The 22,030-nt window shown below is 42.0% G+C and overlaps 1 protein-coding gene across 2 annotated transcripts in view; it reads right to left on the bottom strand.

Annotated features, from left to right (window-relative positions):
* LOC117555931 (Kv channel-interacting protein 1-like) overlaps window positions 1–20,933 on the bottom strand; it is a 38,270-nt gene extending 17,337 nt beyond the window's left edge. The window contains exon 1 of one of the 2 annotated variants that reach the window (XM_034231008.1): window positions 20,809–20,933. In XM_034231008.1, the coding sequence (XP_034086899.1) occupies window positions 20,809–20,896 (88 nt within the window). In that variant the 5' untranslated portion in view covers window positions 20,897–20,933. Of the gene's footprint in view, window positions 1–4,909; window positions 5,342–20,808 lie in introns of those variants that run through there. The other variant, XM_034231009.1, reaches the window with a different exon arrangement.
* Between the last annotated feature and the right edge of the window lie 1,097 nt (window positions 20,934–22,030).

The raw sequence follows: 22,030 nt of genomic DNA, 5'->3' as shown, positions 1-22,030 counted from the left end.
AATCACCATTGGGGCAAAGTGCTGGCAACCCAGCCAAAACGTCATCTCATAATTCAGAGCTGATAGGCTGTGAAAAGTGTAGTTGTAAAGAGGAGACGAGAGAGAGCAGCGTATAGCGATTACAATCAGTAATTAACGGAAAGAAAATGAATGAAGTTGACCATCTACTTCAGCTTTGGTAAGTTCATTTTATGTCATATCTTTTGTTGATCTGCTGTGTTTTGCCTATAGGCTATTGCTCTGCTGGATCGATTGATATTGTGACCTCGGTGACGAGTGTCTGTGTTTTCCTTATATTTACAGTCTATGGCGTTTTAATGCTGAAGCATTACGGTTGTTGTTATTGTTAAGTATTGCTTTGTGCCCTTTACTGCATGTATTAAGGTGCATTTCTCTCTCTCTCTCTCTCTCTCTCTCTCTCTCTCTCTCTCTCTCTCTCTCTCTCTCTCTCTAAGTGTGAACATTGAGGTTAGACCTGAATACCTGAACAATATTATAATCAGAAATGTTATATATTTTGCTTCATTAGTGTATGTTACCAGGTAGCACCAAACAAACTAGAACGTGTGTGTGTGTGTGTGTGTGTGTGTGTGTGTGTGTGTGTGTGTGTGTGTGTGTGTGTGTGTGTGTGTGTGTGTGTGTGTGTGTGTGTGTGTGTGTGTGTGTGTGTGTGTGTGAGCTTGCTGTTGCATCGGAACCATGGATAGCCTATACAGCTATTTGTTTACGTGTTTAAAAAAGCACCAGAAGCTTATATATAAACATCTAAGTTGTTCGTGCCCCACCACTTTTGTACATATACAATACACTCTCAATGTCCCAGTAGCCGAAAATAGATCAATATACTGTAGATTTGAAATCATGTTTAGTGAGTCTGAGAGCATGTGGTTTACTTGAGCAGTATCTGTCCTTTACTATGAGTCTCATTTCAGCTGTCACATTAATTTAGTTCAAGTGGTGTGCGTCACTGCTGTCATAACTTTGCATACAGGCCTGACCATATAGTCAGAGCTAAGTAGCTATCTATATTCATCATCTGCGTTTGTCTCATTGGCTGCAGTGTTACAAAAGCCTGAAGGTAAGCACAGGGCTGAGCTCTCTATGGAGATAAATGCATTGAAAATGTTGTTTATCTTTGAAGAAGTGAGAAAAACCTTTGGCTGCACACATTATGCAAATTAGGTACGTCTATTTATACAGTATATTGATTTTTCTATTTAATAAAATGCTCCAGCGTGGGTTTAATTTGAAACACTGAGAGATCAAAGGATGACAGAGGATCTTAAATGACAAGCATATTTTTAAAATATAAATTATGCTTGCTGTGAAACTCTAGTATAGAAAGGGGTGTACAGAAATATGAGATATGCACTTGTAATATCACAATTTCATCAACCCACGCTCATACTACACACACACACACACACACACACACACACACACACACACACACACACACACACACACACACACACACACACACACACACACACACACACACACACACACACACACACACACACCACACACACACACACACACACACACACACACACACACACACACACACACACACACACACACACACACACACACACACACACACACACACACACACACACACACTTCGGGCATGGGATTAACCAGAAACACATTTTCATGTTGCCATGTGCCTAATAAAGCCCTTTTGCTGTCCTAATTGGGTCTTTTGGTGCACTTCTTTTGATGTGCAGGGATGAGAGAGAGGGGTGGAAACTGTAAAGCCTATTAAAGAGGATGGGCTACTTTCCTTTCCGCTATTTAGCCCTGCAGCAGATGGAAACATTGAACCAAACACAGTTGTTCTCCCGCGTACACATGCACGAACACACAGATATTTACATATATTCTGCCGGCCCCAAACTCTAACTCTACATGAAAGCAGTTGGAGTGATCTCAGAGTAGGGCAAGGCTATATTCTGTGCAAAAACTGAAATCACAAAGAGATGTGAAGGTTTGGGAGAGACAGATGGAGAGAGACAAGGAACCCAAGATAAACAGAATAGGCAGAGGAATAGCCATACTGGAGATCAAGGAGAGAGCGGCTCGGAAATAGAAGAGAAAGACTGAAAGGGAGGAACACATAAAAGACAAAATGAGGAGGTGAAATGAGGTGAGAGTGAGCAAGACAAAGAGAAAGACGGGGAAAATTCACTTGACAGAGAGAGAGAGAGTACAGAGAAATGAGAGTAGAGGCTAAAACAAATGGAGCGAACAGACAGGGAGATGAATGTGGCGGCAAGGTGCAGGTTTTTGTAGTTTATAACACAGCCGCTGGAAATAATTCACAGGTGCAGAGAAGTTTGTTTGCCCACGGGATGACATCCCTTTACATCCTAAGGCCCTATGAGCTGGGGAGGACACTGGCTAATATCTCTGCCTGGGGCTTCTCTTGTGGGAAAACAATGATTTTATGTAGGCCACAGCATCAGTTTGGCTTCCTTTAGTAAGTCACACCGAAAACAATAGCACCTCCTTCCGTTTGCAGAGCAAGTCTCTTGAGTTAGTTTCAGTCAATTCCTCTCTATAAAAGGCTTTGATTAGAACTGTAAATGGACGGAATTTGTTTATAGCTTTCACACTAAAGCTCTGTAGACAGTGCCTGATTCACAATGCACTGCACAGGATATGGAGAGTTGAGGTTTAGTTTCTTGATCAAGGATACTTTGAACTTTCGACAGGAGGCGCTGACGATCAAACCACCAGCTCTGCCATTGACAGACAACCTGCTCTACCTCAGGAGCATCAGAGGATCATTTCTAAGCTGTACGCTGAATACACATCAGGAAACAAACTCTCTACATTTATGACCTGTGCCCCCTAAGAATAAAACATTGACCCCTTATCATGGATTTTTAACTCAAGTTTATCAAAAATTCGGTCTCCTAAACATAGTCAATTTACAGAAATAATGAACACTTTTTGACCTACTGATCATACAGCATATTCGCAAAATCTACACGTGACAATATTTGCTATCATAGTGTCTATCTACTGGCCATAAACATGCCAACGCACCTTGGTAACATCATCTGTTGTCGGCAAAACAACAGTAAGTATGCACACTTATTGTGTCAATTTGTATTTAGGGCTATGAAAAGATATTGAGTCACTCCAACTGGAAAGGGTTAAGCCCAACTGAAGGCCTCTCACACTATTAACATTTATAGTCATTACATTCATGAGTTTGACCTGCATTCCTTGCACAAAGTCAGACTGTAGCTTAAAAAAGGCCATTCTCAGCAAGTTAACTTTGGGCTCATCTCAGCTAGTTGTTGCCTCGTGTTGGTGGTGATCAAGGGTGGGCCAACCTTCCATGCAAAAAGAATCCTGCCCTGCTTTCATTAAGACACTTTTACAACAGAGCAGCAGATGGTGAAACACACACAGACACATTCACTGACACACACACTGCGGCCCCCTGAGGAGCAACCTCGCCTCCTATCCTCAACTGTCTCTATTTCTCACTCCCACTTTTCCTCATCTAGTGGCCTTCTTTCTCACATCCTAACAGCGCAAACTTCAAAGTGGCTGCTATTTACAGGTTGCCCTAACTACAAAGGATTTTCCAATTTAAAATGGGCCACAAAACACATCCCTTTTGCTTTGTAAGCATTGTTGCCTTTCTCAGCTAGTAATTGGGTTTATAGAATAACAAAGCAGACAAATGTGTTTTCTTGGTTGTTCCAGTAATTTTTCTATGTTTCAAATGTTAGGCTATACCTTGAAAATGTGTCTGAATCAGAACAGATCTGAGATATCTTCTAAGAGAGATGTTGCCATGCAATGAAAGGATAGAAGAATTAAAATAAACATCCCACGCAGGATGCTGTGCCTGTATTTATAGGGTCTTTCTCTGACAGGTTTTTTACAGCTATAATAAGAATACTCTGTGTGGTCTCACTGTAGAGTTTGACAGGTCTAACACAGGCAGGCATTTTTCCTACATGAAATTCACAACCTGTTATTTACTGTACATCACTTTCATCGCCTACAGTTTCTGTCACAGCATATGTAACACACATCCTGTTTAACATGATGTCACTGTGGCTTAATGGTCCAATGAAGAATTCCTGCACTTCTTCTTCGTGTGTTGAAACATGATCTGACTGCTGTTTTCTGTCTCCTCAGTTTATTAGAGGCAGCTCCATATCTGCTGGAGATAAGCATCAGGTTTGAGGTCAACATACACAGAACAGATCAGAGCCAAAGGCTGATGGATTACACCGCACTGATTGACTGCGCACATACTGCGCCAGTGGCCACACAACATACACAACATGTATGTCCCCCTTACTCACTCCTACATGTAAGGAGTAAATTGTGTGCGTTTATATGTTCATGGAGAAGGCTGCCAGGTCTATGAAAACACACTCACACACACACAAACACACATGCACATGCATACATCAAGTGTCAGGGCCAGTTTCCTCCTGTCAAACAGTAGCAGGGCAGACAGGAAGCAGGGTGGCTTGGAGAGCAGACAGGGGTGAATGCCATCACCTTTTATAGACATACCCAATGGCATGGCTGCACACAGTGACACACACACAAACACACGCAAATACAGTATATTTCTAAATCCAAAGGACAGATGGCCTAGAGATTATGCTAAACCAATAATACATTACATTTTATGCCAACTTTACATTGCTGCTCAGTAGGCTATACAAGGTTCAGCTCATTCCCATAATGCACTACTCTGCATTATTCCCGACTCTGAGAGCAATCATACACGACACTGTCATTAACACAAACACGCTACATGACAGGTGCTCCTCTCAAATGACAGTCACATGCATTTGAACCTACGCACATCCTCTCAAGTGTGTTAGAGGGAGACATTTTCTCGTTTAAAAATCTTTCTTACCTTTACGGTAGTTCACCTGCTTGGTTTGCATGGAAAAGGTTCCCACCACGAGACCCATGTTGACTTCTGGTCGCAGACAAGTTGTGAGTGCTTGTGTGTTTGTGTGTTGTCCTATATGAAAGGTGTGCTAGTGAGTGTGTTTACGCTACAGTAAAGGAGTGTGTTTGGTTATTAAGTTAGTCCAGCTGTATGTGTTGTAGTACCGATATCACTTCTCATTCTGCCTCCCACCACACTGCTCCGCCGCTTCTGCTCCAGGGTGTGTGCGTATGTCTCTGCAAGTGAGTGAGTGAGTGAGATAGAGAGAGAGCGGATGTGTGTGTGTGTGAGAGAGTGAGATTGTGAATGAAATAGCGGGCGCACATGCACTCTGAGGCTACCTTTGTCAACGCTGTCACCGAAGCTGCCTATTTCACATCCTCTCTATCCCCCTCTATCTCTCTCTGCCGTGCAGATCCTCCCTCTTTCCTCCCCCTTCCTCTCTCTCAGTGTGTCCCCAGCCACCAGACTGTCATTCCATCAATTCCTCTCTGCCTCTTCATGTGTCTGCTTCTCTCTGCTCCCTCTTCCCCTCCTGTATGTCTCAGTCACTCTCTTTGTCTGTCTAGAGGGGGGAAAGGGATTGCACGCTGGTGCACAGAAAAAGGCAGAGACAGAGGGTGAGGGTGAGGGGCGTGTGAGAGGAGAAGGGGAAAGGATAAAACTCAAGGAACAGAGCAAGAACAAATCAAAAGGGAATGAGAAATACACAAGGAGTAGGAGAGGAGAGGAGAAGACAGAGACAAATTAGGAGGCTTCACAAACGGTAGGGGAGGCAAAGTGAGGGTGGGAGGGAGATAGAGAGGGATGAAGAGAGCAAGAAGTGAGGGAAGATAAGGAAGGGCTAGACTGATCCATCCCTCGTTGCATTCAACAGTCAAACGGTCTGACTGTGGAGAGAGTATTTGCTGTTTTATCTCTACATGCACAGGTCTTACAGGTGCTGTGTGAGCGTGTGTGTGTGTGTGTGTGTGTGTGTGTGTGTGTGTGTGTGTGTGTGTGTATAATTATTCAGTTAGCGGTTGGATCACGGACAAAGCCCCGTACATCTGACACCACCACATTTCCTGAACACTGCCTTGCATATGTCAGCGGCGGCATAAAGGCATGCTGTATACCAGACATGTTTTGGCTCTAAAGTCTGCTGATGTTCACACTGTCACACAATCAGGCCACACACACACACACACACCCTCGACAACAATACAGACCTGGATTAAAGCCAATACACGGTCCACCTCACACATGTACTCCTCTGTCAATCACGCTTAACCCCTTGCTGCCCTCAATATTTCACCCTGCTATTGAGATTGGAAGGGCTGCACAGGCGCTATTGACTGCAGCCCTAATTGAAATTCCTCACGTGGCTTTGGCAAAGAAAACAATTTACAGGCGAGCCGTCGATGTGGTTGAGCTGAGGCCACCAAAGCCAATAATAAAGCTATTAGGCCAGGGTGGCATATATTACAATCTACTCCCTCCACAGCTGAGGATCAATACAGAGTGAAAACAAGAGAGAGGGAAGGAGGAGGTGAAGAGTGGACAAGAGAAAGAATAATTAAGAAATCAGGCAGAGAGAGGTAGACAAAGACATGAAGAAAAAAAGAGCACTGGATAAAGGTGAAAGACAGATATGGAAGAGCTAACCAAAACACACACACACCTCTTCTTTCTCCTTCTCTAGCTCTGCAGACAGAGGCAAATCTGACAAAAGGCTCTAATCAAAATCAAACAATAACAACCACAATTCCCACACAAACAAACACCCACAAGTGAGAGTGGCAATAAATCCAACAGGGTGTGATAATACACACGACAGCAGCGACACACACACACACACACACACACACACCACACACACACCAACACACCACACACACACACACACACACACACACACACCACACACACACACACACACACACACACACACCACACACACACACACACACACACACAACACACACAACACACACACACACACACAACACACACACACACACACACACACACAACACACACACACACACACACACACACACACACACACACACAACACAACACACACACACACACAGATTAAATCCTGAAAACTCGGCTGAACAGACGAGATAAGGGAGCGTGATTTGCTGTAGTGACGATGTTTAACTTCAGTGGAGGGGTTACACACACATTTATCAGTGGAGAGAAAGCATTTGGTTAATCAAACAAGATGAAAAACTACTGGATACACTGAAAAAAAACACTGTGGAAAAAAGTCGTTTTGATCTCTGCAAAGCTGACATTTTAAATGCCAAGTCTTCAAACTGAACTGAATACAGTTATTTAAAGAGGATAGAACGCAATCAGTGAACAATTATAACGGAATGGAATAGAACAGAAAGAATAGAATAGAACAGTAGAATATCTAATAGATTAGAACAGAATAGAATAGAACAGAAAAGAACAAAAAAAGAACATTACAGAATAGAACAGAACAGAAGAATATATTATAGAATGGAACAGAACAAAACACAATAGAACAGAATAGAATATATTATAACATAATAGAATAGGGAGTTTGAAGTAGATGATAACTGTAACTATATATTTATTTGTTGTTCCTTTATTTTTATTTTATTTTCTCTTCACTATATATGTAAAGCGTCCTTGAGCACCTGTAAAAGCGCTAACAAATTAAATCTATTATTATTATTATTATTATTATTATAGATGATGGGATACAATCTAAAACCCACAGCCTCTGAAGGACTGTGTGTGTAGAAGGATTGGTTTGTTGATTGGTTTTATTATTTGGGAAATAACACAACGTGTATTAATTCAGTTGTTCAAAACCCTGAATCCCAGAGCCCAGTAGGCACTGAAAGAAAACAAACCTCCTACAACGCTGAGTTGTTCTCGATGTTATTTATATCACTTCAGTCTTAGAATAAATAGACATTTGCATCTGTTGAATCCTTGTTGCTTAGTGTCTCGTCATTATGAGGAGAATTGTCTATAAGCAAACATTTCAGACATGCCGTTTGATCAAAGAGATTTATCTTGAACGTGGTGCTCCGATCACATTCCACTGCAGCAAAAGGAGCTGACCAAAGTAAAGAAATGTGGTCAGTGGCAGTAATGAGTGGGGTCTCTGCTGCTTACATCCTACAGAAAGTACACCCAAGAGAATAAGGCTTGGATGGTAGCATCACTTGCAGGAGTGAAATGCCAATGACCTTGGTTAAGCCTGGGAGTGAAAGATCATTGGAAACAGACGACATCAGCTGTCTGTGAACATCAGATCTGAAGAGGTCACAACATCAATTGGAAAGAGCCAAAGTCATCCACCAGGAGTCAGTGGATCGGTCGTGAAAGATCGAGGAGGATAATTACATTCAACGTCAGAGACCATCTGACAGTATCTACAATCTATCCAACCATCCGCGATCTCCAATGCAACTTCCCCCTTTGGGGAAAAGAATAATAAGACCTGCAGTATGGCTGCCACATGGGCTCAGTCCCTTAAACCTAGACAAATGTACTGGAAATAATAATTTGTCACTAATTACAGAGAAAATAAAGAAAAAGTTACTGATTCTTCATTTGTCCAAGTAGCTGCTTCATCATTTTATGAATAGGGATTTTCGTTGAAAGGACCTTTCTGTTCCACTGTAAAAAAAACACAAATAAAAACACCTTTTGCTTGTGTTGTCATCATAGTAAATTATTGTTTTCTACAATACGTGAGGATATTAGTACTGCTGTATTTACAGTTACGTTGGAAGCAGTGGCGGCCGGCCCATAGGGGCGCTATGGGTACCGCCCCCCTCTTCCCACATGTTTGATTGTCATTACAATTTAAAAATAAATAAAAAAATATATTTAAAAAAATATATATATTTTTTTTTTTTAATGAACAAGGTAAATATTATATAGTTGGTATCAGTAAAATCTATAATCTACAATAAAATCTCGTTTAAAATTGTTTTACGATGTCTAAAGTTACTGATAAGTCACATGTTTCCTGCCTGGCCACAGCGTGTATCATTACCCTCTCTCGTCCGGGCGGTAGAAAGGAGCCCTCAGCCAGAGCAGCAGCAGCCAACAAGCTGACTGTTGCTATCTGTAAACTATGCCGCCGAAACATAATTTCAGCCAATCGGCGTCGTCAGATCTGATGCTCAAAGGGCGCCCTGTCAGCGCCCTAGCCTGTGTGTCTGTGAGTTGTTTGGACTCGTATCCAAGGTGACGCTACAGTAGTTGTCGAGGATGGCTGCGTCTGCAGGTGGAGACTCCGGTGCTAGTGGATCGCCGGAGCTGTAGATTAACATGTACATGCTTATTGTAGTTGTAAGGGCAATGCCTGTAGCACCATGGAGCATATGTGTGGGCTGGACCTGTATTTTACAGGAAAGGAGTGAGCAGAGGGTGGAGTTGTCGATTCTTGTTCAGTTTTCATATTCCTCACCCTCTCAAACTTTGAGTTGCGCGCGATGCTAAAGTGACACGCTACCATGAAAACCAAACAATGGTGTAGCTGTATTAAAGTCCGAGTGGAAACAGTCGTGAGTAAATCTGATTTTGTCAGAAATCGGGAGAAATGCGGGAGAAATATGACCCCGGGAGGAAACCGGGAGAGGGCAATGAAATCGGGAGTCTCCCGCGAAAATCGGGAGGGTTGGCAAGTAGTAACACACACCACACACACACACACACACACACACACACACACACACACACACACACACACACCACACACACACACACACACACACACACACACACACACACACACACACACACACACACACACACACACACACACCACACACACACACACACACCACACCACACACACACACACACACACTTCATATTTAGTCTCCTGATTTTAAATGGGAATTCAATCATTTGAGTGTTCCCAAAGCACCAGTGTTCTGCAGTTTGTGTGGGCCTACTGTACTGTTGCACAGGAAGATTCATAGCCAACCACACTGAAGATTATGGATTATCTCGTATTTTTATGATTTTTAACATCACCAGATTTTTAACATCACCAGAAGTCATAATTTAAGGGGTCATTTCGCAAAGATGTATTCCGGGGGAGGATCACCCCGGACCGCACTAGTATGGTTTGGTCCCTATTTCCATAGCCCCACCAAAAATATTTTACACCAGCCGCCACTGGTTGGAAGATTGATTTCATATTTTGACATTGGAAACACTGTTTTACCATATAATCAACATAAAAACCATACATATTTATTGGTCAATCATTTATTGTTGTAAGTTGTATTGAATTGTACATTTACTGTATTTACCTTTGACCTGCTGTCTCAAGTTGCTTTCCTGGAAAACTTGAATATAATGTATTAAAAAGCGAGTGGAAGAACCTTGTGTTGTATCCTTTAGGATGTTTTGCCACATATTTCCAAAACTGCTATAAATCTAAACCAATATCTGTTAGGGAATAATTCTTCCTTACTCCTAAGATATTTAACCGTATTGCCTGTTGACGTTAATAACCAACCCTGATTCTGTTATCTCCTTTAAAGAATGTGCTGCTGCACTTATTCTCAGTTTTATGACCGGTCAACTCTCGGTCACAGAGCCTAAGAGTCAGGGAAGTGATTCAGTATCTCCAGATGTTGGGGATATCTCCAGTGTTCCCAGGTGTTTACGCACCATCCCCGAATATGTGGATTAACTCTCTGTAAACTAGTTAAAAGGTCTATCGAGAGAGAGGCTGGGCAGAATTGATGTGGCAACCCACCGGTGCAGTCAGAACCTCTGGCTGCTGTGACTTGTGATATGAATTCTCCGGTCGATACTTGTAATAAAACACCAGTGTTTGACATCAAAGCTCCAACTCTTCTCGTGTCTCTCTGAGTCCTGACTCTCCATTGCTGCAGAAGTTTCCCTTACAATATCTAACTTGATAATTTTTCATGGAATCGAATTCAAAAGTCTGACGTATCGGGCATCCCTCATGTATTTGTCCGGTTGCCGTTGGCTCCCCTCTAGAAGTCCTCGTCGTCCTCTCCATCTCCTCCAACATCCCTCCTGTCTGTTTTTCCTCTCCCGCTACTCCATCGCTATCAGAACCAGACGGCCTACTTGAGGCCCCGCGGCCGGCACAGCTGCCGCTCGGTACAGAACTCATCTGTCCTTCCTCCTCATCCTGGCCTACAGGTTTAAAATAACCTGTAAGCTTCCAAAACATTTGTAATAGCAGCTTGTCTCGAAACTACTTTTCCCTCAACAATTTCCTTTTCCGAGCGCCACTCTCAAACTTTTTCTTCTCCGACATTTTCTCCTAAACAACCTTCATCTGTCACTCAATCACTCGCAATTTGAATACGTCACATGTGAAACATATTCTCATTCTGATTGGCTGTTAAGTGGTGCCCACTGACTGTTTCGGAGTCGTCATTTTTGAGAAAAATCTCTGGAATCCATCGATCTAATTGATTAGCGGAGCAAATGATAAAAATACTACGGAGGGAAGATATTTTCGTTTGGATTACTGGTCTGGGGGAAGCTCACGAGTGTGTGTGTATACGTGTGTGTGTTTGTGTATTTTTGCGTTTGTGTGTATTGTGTTTGTTTCCCGGGGAAAACACTCACGAGAAACACCGGCTGTTGTTATGCCTGCTGTGACGTCAAGTTACTCCGTTCTCCACTTGTAATTATGCCGTTACAAGCTTCAAAGTTGTATTTATCATCTGAATTTGCCAAAACAAGTTTAATATTCTGAAAGCCAAGACTTTGTTTATTTGAAACCAGATGAAAACAAACTGTAACGGACCCTGCCGTGTTATCTATGATTACTATACACTTACATTCATAATGTCAGCAGAGGGAGGGGAATAGCAGAACAGCAGAGTGGCGAGGGAGAGCTGTTTTCTTCCCTTTACAAGCTTCAAAAATGTATTTATCATGTGATTTTGGAAATAAAAGTTTCATATTCTGAAAGCCAAGACTTTGTTTATTTAAAAAAAACTTTTTAAAACATCCGAAATAAAAAACCTTTTTTTTTTTTAATTTTAATTTTTTTTTTTATTGGCTCATGATAGGCCCTTGATCTCCGTAGGCCCCTGGGCTTCAGCCCAGGTCAGCCCGTGCATTAAGGCGGCCCTGGGCCTTTTACTAGCTTGAGATGTCTGCCTAAATGAATGCATGGAGGGTATGTGGAAGGATAAGGTTGGACAGTGTAGTAGCAAAAAGAGGGAAAGGGTGGGAAGCATTTGACAGTGGAGGAAAAACGTGTGGAAAATATTGCGAGCAGGCGGCGAATAATACATTGGCTGGTTAGTTGCTGCCCAGTCTAATCAGACAGCCTGGATGGTATCTGTCAAAGTGATGCCCAAACAGAGGAGGGTAGAGGAGGCAATGAGAGCAGAGGATTGGGAGGACAGGGGCAATATCTGCAGGAATAAAGGGGAAGAGGGAGAGACGATGAGAATGGGAAGGGTAAGATAGATGGGAGGAGGATGAACGCAGAAGGTGAATTAGAGCAGAGAATTGGAAGGACACATTTAATGGAGGGAGAGGTGAGAAGGAATGAGGGACACACAATGAAAGAAACAAGATGGCAGGACAGAGCAGAGATAAAGTAATGTACAAGGAGGAAAAACTGCACAGCCAGTAACTGATCCAAACGGGCTCAGCGCCGTCTGAGTCATCCGAACAAACAGATTGATTTACTGGAGTGAGGAATGGAGGAGATGAGTTCAGCCACCCTGACAGACATGGGAGTGAGGTGTAAAACTGCTGAAATCAGAGGCTCCAACATAGACTACATTCTCATGGTCCAAGCTGTGCAACAAGACATGACTGCAATCAATGTGCCAAGGATTCCACCAGTCGCATATTGTCACACATGCTGATAAATATCATCAACACTGAAAGGATAATTTCACCCAAAAGAAAATGTAAATTACTTGTATTAGCTAAAAGCATTGCAGCAAGTCTTGCTTTTGTTTCCCTATGTTTTAAATGTCCTTATCTGTGAGCTTTCTGCTGTTAAACCAGTACAGAGAATTTAACTCTTGATTCTAAATCCTTTAAAACATTTTATTTATTATTTCTTCCTGTAAAGCTGAGTGATAGTGATTAGTTAGTCGAAGTAAATTGATCTGCAACAATTTTGATAAGTTATAAAATGATTCAATTCCTAAACAAAAATCTAAATCTTCCCTGATTTCTCTGGATTATTAGGTTTTAAACTTAATATGGGATTTGGACTGTAATGTATAATTTATCGATAGACCAGAGCCCAGTCTGCTTTAGAGATGTCCCGCCCCTTAACCCATCACGTTCAATGGGTTGGAAGCGTGAGTGTCACATAGTGATGTCGGAGGATGGAGGTGTTTCAGGCGGGGGGGAATGTGTGGGAGAGAAACTCCCTCTGGAGGGAACTGTGGGATTTTAGCCTTTGCTACTATTTACATGTCTACACCTAACAACATCAGGAGGATACGTCCCCAGCTGACCCAGAAAGTGACGCAGGTTCTGGTCCAGGCTCTCGTCATCTCACGCCTAGACTACGGCAACTCCCTCCTGGCTGGACCAACTGCATGTGCCATCCGACCTCTGCAGCTCATCCAGAATGCAGCTGCTCGCCTGGTCTTCAACCTTCCTAAATTCTCCCACACCACGCCGCTCCTCCGCTGCCTTCACTGGCTTCCGATAACTGCTAGAATCCACTTCAAGACAATGGTACTTGCGTACCATGCTGCGAATGGATCTGGCCCTACCTACATCCAGGACATGGTTAAACCGTACACCCCAGCACGTGCACTCCGCTCTGCATCAACCAAACGGCTCGCTGCACCCTCGCTGCGAAGGGGACCCAAGTTCCCATCAGCAAAAACACGTGGGTTTGCTATCCTGGCTCCAAAATGGTGGAATGAGCTCCCCATTGACATCAGGACAGCAGATAGCTTACACACCTTCCGGCGCAGACTGAAAACTCATCTCTTTCGACTCCACTTCGAGCGATATAACTATTAACAAAGCACTTATATACTAATAAAGGACTGGCTTATCTAAAGCCAGTTGAGTAGCACTTGAAATGTTTTTGCTCTATGAAGCCTGATGTACTTATATGATTCTGTTTTCTTCAAGTTTGTATTTTGTTGGTCGAATGCACTTATTGTAAGTCGCTTTGGATAAAAGCGTCAGCTAAATGCAATGTAATGTAATGTAACACACTACAAACATTTCAATAAAGTACTATCTTATCTTACAGGAAAGGGAAGGTACAAAAAGCATTGTTGTGCCTCTTTAACAATGAATCACAAGACCACTTATGTAAGAGAGGTTTAAAGCCACTGCAAACTATTGCTCAGCACCGTATGACTGACAAACCAATTTAGAAACCAGCTGGTGAACATGGTGGGGCTTTTAGCTGTTTCAAAGCCATATAAGTCCCTCAGGATGACAGCGGTGAAGTCAGTTTTGGGTTGAATTACAAACATTCACTCAGGATCCAGGGGCATCTTCTCCCTCATTTCAGACAGTTAGCAAACATACTAAAATTTGCTCGTAACCACCGAGTTTCACTTAGGAACCATCAATCAATTACATTGAAAAACACAAAACCAGTGTTATTTTGAATACCTCTGTGCCAACTCAATCATATTCTATAAGCACACTTTTTTATAGAAAATGTTTGCAAGAGCTTTTATGTCATTTGTTGACTCCAAATCAATGCAGCATAATGTTACTACAGTAGACAAATAGGACAGTGCATTTTCATATAAAAAAGCAAACAATGCCAATCTAAAGGGTTTACTACAATAAGTAACAACTTGTTCAAAGGTCACATAAACAAAATCAGTGGTTTTGAGTCCAAATAGAGTTGTAATAATGTTTTTTTAAGGAAAAGCACGAGTGAGACTGTGCTGTTTCGAGCTTTCTCTCCATGACAACACTCCATTTCTCTCCTCAAGGCCACTGCTGCTGTTTATGTCCCACATTTTATCTCTCAGAAGATTTACTGCTGCACCTCCCACATACTTTATGTCACCTGTCAGGATGTGAAAAACTCCAATCTGCAACCATATCTAAGCTGCTCCCTCTGGTCGATACACCTGGACAGTTCTAGGTGAACTTGCACAGGGCATAAACCAGTAAGAAACACGTTAACACCAAACTGTTAACCATTCCTTATTCTGCGATATTTGCGGTTGTTTTCATTTTGGCAGCATCACCTTGCCAGTGGGTCCTGGTGTACTGGAGCCCTGTCATTACTATTCCTGGCAGCACACATTTGGCACATGACACACCAGGGTATAAGTTCCAAAAGTGCAAATGGAAATGCAATTTACATTTCTGTTAAGCGCAGCAAAGTCTTATTTTCTTTACTACAAAATACCCAATTGGTTTCTGTGAACTGAATACAAACACCTATATTGACTCTCCCCCTTCCCTCCCTTCTCAGCAGAGGAGAGGGATGGAAGTGTTAATTGTATGCAGCTTGGGGATTGATTACAGCGCTGGGGATGGGGGGGAAGCCTCTTCCCGATGAATTAGTATGCATTATATTTTGTATATAACATGCACTGTGTCCCCTATGGTGCATTAAAAGTGATATGGCAGCATTTTAGAGCTAAGCAGCGGAACACACACAGGTGCAGAGCACACACACACCCACACACCCACACACCCACACACACACACACACACACCACACACACACACACACACACACACACACACACTAAAATCCAGATCAAAGCACGTGTGTCTCTCTCACACATTTGCAAAAAGAGCACATTCACACATATGCGCACATACATTTCATCCCTGCTCTCATTTCTTCGTCTATCCTACTTTCACTCCTTGTCTTCTCTGAATTCAGAAGCGGACCAACCCCCCCCCCCGACTCAAAGAAGGAGGACCTGAAGCGAATATCTAATGAAAGAAAGAGGATCAGCTGAATGTTTCATTAACCTCTTATGATGAAAACTTCAGATCTGAATCCTTGTGGGCAATGGTGGTGAACCTTCAGTGTGAAAATATACCTCAGTGTCCGTCATCATTCATCAACCATCAGAGGAAGACCGGTTTCTTCAGCAGGCGCTTTGCACGCTGAATATTTAACGCTTCGTTTGGTTAATACTCAACTTGGTTCAGATCTGCCCTGAGTATGTGAGACGACAGTATTTGGGAGATAAGGAGGAAGAATCTGTCGCCATCTGCTGAGCAGTCTGAGAAACCCACACATGGAAAGAAAAGAGGCATAAGATACAAACAATAAACAACAATGAAAAAAGATAAACAGTCAGAATTAACATTTGAGTATGTTAGTTTGATACCCAGATAAATACCCACATTGAAATATAGGACCGTGGATTAATCTGCTACGAACAACATATTTTTCTGTTTTGGAAATGAGCTCTTGCAGTGGAGCCAGTAAACAAACATTAGAGTGCATGTTAACCCTAACCCTAACCCTTCCCACAAAAGACAGCTTTGAAGACTAAGAGGAATCAGCACATTTGAAGTGTTTGCTTTGTTCTTCTGTAAAGCTTCCTCTAAAGGGGGTTTGTTTCTGATTACAAATGAACCTCTGGGTTTATTTGGATGATATTGTGTTCTATGACAGTGTGAGAGGTGTTAAAACAGACAAACAATGGGAGGTAGAGTTAGACTGAAATAATATCAAGTAGCTGGAGGCTTCCATGCCTTACTCTGGCTGAAGACAAGAAGAAATGCATTTGTATTTTCTGTGTTTTGAGGGTTGTGTATGCTAAAAGCTATTCTCTGTGCCCGGACCACCACAAAGACCCCATTCTGCATCCAGGGAGGTCAGGTATGTCGGAGGGAGGCACCTGGGCAGGCTGCATGGATAGGAAAAGTGAAACATGCACGGCTTGACAGGATGTTTACAGGGTGTTCAGAGATGATTGGAAGCTGAAGAGAAGTCTAGGGCTGAGGCAGAGCAGAAAGTGACAGACAGTCAGAGATAAACCAAGAAGAAAACCAAAGTGATGAAAGGGATTTGATGTAATCAACCTGCAGCTAGAGGAAGTGAGCACAGCTTGAAAGACGTCTGGAAACTCCAGCCTGGAAAGCAAATCACTCATTCTGCGTGTGTGATTGCCCTTTAAAGTGTAAATATCATGAAGAAATCTTATTTTCAGGGCTTGTGAACAAACATTTGGGTGTCTGGAGTACCAACACACAAACTCTGAAATAAGACAACCCAGTTTGTTTTCTGTGGGCTGCCTCTGTGAGACAACATGTGATTTAACAAGGTATTTAGATTTATATGTCACATGCTGAGAACTACAGCAGGTTACTAGAGGTATATTCAGATTCAGAACATCAAAGCATGTAAACATGTTCTAGTAAAAACTGAAATAACAGGAAAAAACTGAAATGACAAGCATCATATGTCCCCTTGAATATTTACTGATACCTTTAAGCTTTAATACTAGTGTGTATACTAGAGATTGAAGGGAAACAAAGATAACAAAGCTCTGACTACAACGACATAGCGATTTGTTTCAAAGATGGTGGTGGAGTACCGGCTGGCAGTTAACTCTCCAAACAAGAAACACAGACAGCTCCCATGCCGATTAACTGATTATTTAATTGCCTACGAGCAATTTGGGATCTAGGGGATACAAGCCCGACTTGTTCCCTTAGTGATATAGGCATTTAGAGCTGCATTGTTACCTTGGATACTGTGTAACCTAGTAACCTACTGGCCTATTAAATAGGATTATTTTTTTGTTACAGTGTGCTCCATGTTTTCCTCACCACTAATTGTCCTTGCTTGTCTTGCATGCCTCTGAAATGCTCTCTCCTTTTAAAGCACATTGTGTATCCAGGCCATGATTTGTTTTTGACCTGATAAATGATTTCTGCTTTTTTAAAGTCTACAGATTTCTGAGGAAGAGAGAGGATGTTTGAGTTGATGGCTTTCTCCTAGAAATCTATTTCACAGGTTTTAAAATACAGTAGGATGTGTGTTCATAGTCCCATTGTCCTTTTCTTCCTCATAGTTTATTTCTCTCAAGTTTTGGAGCAGACTGAAAAACGCCACATTTCTTTTATTCATTTCCAATAAGAAACATGATTGTGGAGTGGTAGCAGCAGAGCTAAATGCTGCTCTGGTATTCACTTTCCACAGATCCTGTGAAAAGCCTAAACCTGTATTTGCTCTGCCTTTTAGTACACTCAATAGCTCAGCATAGTCTCATGATGTTTCTGAGAAGAGAATTTAGCACTCTGACTGTTAAAGGTCATCCGAAATAGAGTGTATCAAGTGTATAAAAGGCGGTCAGGCCCTTTGGCTAAAAAGGTCCTGGTCTTATTTGCCCTTTGAAGTTGGCTTCATGCTGAAAAACACTTTGTTTCTCTGCACAGAACAGACCAATACATAAATAGATGCACAGATCAATCAATGCTTTAAAAATATGCAGCTATTACCATATGTTACTTAATAATTCACACATGGGGAAGGGAAGGGACATATTAACATTTGGAGTGAAACTTTGGCCTTTAAAGAAGTTGATTCTTCATGCTGTGACTTTGTATTTTTGCCTTCAGCTCCTAAGTAGTGCCACATCAGTTGTTTGTCAATAATTAATATCTTGACACATTGTACAAAAAATGAATATTTGAATTTTCATAAAGACTACTATGCAGCATATATGAGTTTGGACAAGGACACGTCTGTTTAAGGGTTCTGTAAAGATGACAGCAAGTTGCATCATGGAACAAATCTGAATATGTTTGCCTCTGCTGCTTACATTTTGATCATACATTTTTTAATCAATCTCTCAGAAGTTTCTGAATTTTAGTGAAATGTAATGCCACATCAATTATCTCTTTGGAGTGAAATGTTTAACCAGCGCAATTACAACACAAGTTTTGCAGCCCTTTGTAATTAAAAATAAATCAAATGTAAAACCAATAAACTTGGCTGTAAATGTGTGTCTAACCACTGTCAGCTGCATGACCAAAATAAAAGTGTTGCTAAGCCAACCCCATGTCCACCAGCAGGGGAGTTCAATCACTTGCAAATGAATTTGATACCTGATGTGGTGTTGTTACTGGTTTGGTGATATTGAAACTTTACTGGTCATCAAAGTGAAGCATTGTACTTCAATACATATTATTCATGTGAATTGGTATTTTAAAAAAAGAAGCTTATATATACCTCCACACATCACTAGATGGCGCTCTGATGCATGTTGAGAATTGCTGCTTTCACAAGCTCTGCACACTCTCCTCACTTACATTGAAATTGCATCATTAGTTTCATCTGACCTTTATAAGCCATCTGGAAAATGTATCCTTCAATATGTTAACCCTCACCCTATTAGACATCATTAGCTGCTATTAGAAAAACAGGAAACCAAGTAAAAATACTTTAGATTCTTGTTTTCTAAATGGCCTCTTAACTAACACGTTTACAAATATCCAGTTTCTGGTGCAGATAGTATCTGAGAGTCATTTTAAATGGGCCACAGCACTCAGTAAAAACCTAAGTAGTAGAACATCTCAAGATCAATATTGCCTGTTATTTGCTGTTTTGTTACATGAGCAGAAATGCAGGTATATGTAATTAGTTGTTTCCACTGTTGAACAACATGGCACAGAGGAGCTCCTCGTCATGCCCAATTCAAACTGATCCATAAAACTGTGTGTGTGTGTGTGTGTGTGTGTGTGTGTGTGTGTGTGTGTGTGGTGTGTGTGTGTGTGTGTGTGTGTGTGGTGTGTGTGTGTGTTGTGTGTGTGTGTGTGTGTGTGTGTGTGTGCTTTAGGAAGAAACGTACAGTTCATGTTTACTGCTGCTTCTTTTTGTGAGAGGAGTAATTTGTTATGCAACCAAACCTCAGCAGTAGCTCCTTTATGACGTTGTGTGTGTGTGTGTGTGTGTGTGTGTGTGTGTGTGTGTGTGTGTGTGTGTGTGTGTGTGTGTGTGTGTGTGTGTGTGTGTGTGTGTGTGTGTGTGTGTGGGTGTGTGTGTGGGTGTGTGTGTGTGTGGGTGTGTGTGGGTGTGTGTGTCCTCGAGGGCAATTTTACCCACTGTGACTGAATGCTTGAACCATCCTCAAACACGTGTGTGAGTGTGCAGCTGAGTATGTGCACCTACTGTATGTGTGTGCCTGACTTCTATGATGTTTCCGATCCCTCAAGACAAAATGTCAATTGGCGTGTGCACGCATGTGTGTGTGTGTGTGTGTGTGTGTGTGTGTGTGTGTGTGTGTGTGCCTCCAGGCTGCTGCTGTGCTGTATACAGTTGCTGAAGCCTAGTGTGCATTTCCTTGCACTGCTCATACAATAAAAAAAACCATCTAATGCACACACAAAAACACTCTTCCATATAGGCATCAAACTGGGATGCACCAGCCTAAAAACAGCTGATGAATCGCCATAGTTTAATCCTCCGTCCCTCTCAGCATCATGTGTGCACGGCTCCTCTTCCCTGTTTCCACACTGACAAGTGTTATTACTCACATTCATCACAGGCACACACTCTGCCCTATATCAACTTTATCTCTCCTCTCTATTAGCTGCTTACTCCCTTCGTCTCTGTCTCCTTCGGTCCTCTCTCTGGAGAACAAACTGAACAGAACGAGGTCGACTGCAGAGCAGACACGGAGGACAGTAAAGAAAAGAGTTGTACGAGCAGGAGATGAAAGACGAGGTGGATCGGACTTTCGATAAGACCTTTGGGACATTGATGTAAATGTTCAGCTTTGCCTGATACAAGACAACCGTTCACAACACACTTGGGACGACTTTATTTGCTTGCAACTTATGTGAATTCATGTACAAGACCCTGTAAAGCATGTCTACACATGTTTTGCACATACGCAAATAAAAACCATAAAGTCAAAGCACTCACATACCGTTGACGAGGGTCCCAGTGAGCAGTTTGTGCACGGTCACAGCAAACTTGATAAGTCCCTGTTTGCAGCGCTTGGCACAACCCGACATCCTGACAGCGAGCTGGGACACGGCAGGCTGAGCGGGGGGGGGGTCCAGGTCCAAAGCAGCACTCTCAAGGCAAAGTGTCAGTCAGCTCAACTTCTTTTGGGGGAGTGTATGCATCCAACAGAGGGAGGACGAGGCGCTCCTCTCACTGTGTTGCCTTTCGTCCTGCTGAGCTACAGGGAGAGAAGAAAAAAAACGGTGATCTCCCCCTGCTCTCCTTCCCCCACTCCTCCCTCTCCGCCGTTTCCATCCCACCTTTGTAAAAGTCCAAATTAGAGACTGAGAGTGAGCTGTAGAGCAAAAGAGAAACTGATTTAAAGAAATAAACAGTGTCCAAGAAGGAAATCTCGAGCTTCTTTGAGGCGCTCTTACAATCCAAGTTTCCAAGAAACTTCCCTCCAATCTGCAGGCAGCCTCTGCGGGGCAGCAACGCAGCAATGTGATGAGCTCTTCTTCTGTTCTTCCCTCCTGCTTATCAACTGTATTACTCCTTTTAAATGGGGAAGCAGTAATCCACCTTCAGCACCAGTGACAATGGAGAGCTCCCCACAACGCAGAACCAACACACTGAGCTGCTTCTCTTTCTCTCTCTAGGCAAACACACACTCTCTCACACACACACACACTCCTCCTGTAACCCCTCCCACAGCCCCTCATAACACACACACACTCTCCATCAGTTAAAAAATGAGCAAAGGCCTTTTTATTACATCATGCAGCAATAGTCATAAAAAGTGTTTTTAATTACCAAAATCTAAAATAATTGGAACATTTGACAAAATAAACACATAATGTCAAGATAATTGCATAAATAAAATGTAAAGAAGTTAGAATAAATAATATATATATATATATGAATAACGTGGGAACAGGACAGAGTAAGTTATTTACTTAAAGAACTTACTTTTAATTATTACGTTTATTCTGGTTTGTTTTGTGTTTGTATATTTTATTTTAAATGTATTTATTTTATGTTGTGTGAGCTTATCTCTCTGTGCAACACTTTGGTCTGAAGGTTTTAAAGTGCTATATAAATAAAGTTGGATTGGATTGGATTAATACTTCAACGTAAAAATACTGTTACAAGTAAACATTTTCAATAAAAAATAAATGTATTATATTACATAATACTAAGCA

The sequence above is a fragment of the Gymnodraco acuticeps genome, unplaced genomic scaffold (genome assembly GCF_902827175.1).
Source record: "Gymnodraco acuticeps unplaced genomic scaffold, fGymAcu1.1, whole genome shotgun sequence".
NCBI classification, from domain to species: Eukaryota; Metazoa; Chordata; class Actinopteri; order Perciformes; family Bathydraconidae; genus Gymnodraco; species Gymnodraco acuticeps.
Note: the sequence above shows the minus strand (reverse complement) of the source record. Positions and strands in the feature narration are given on the sequence as shown.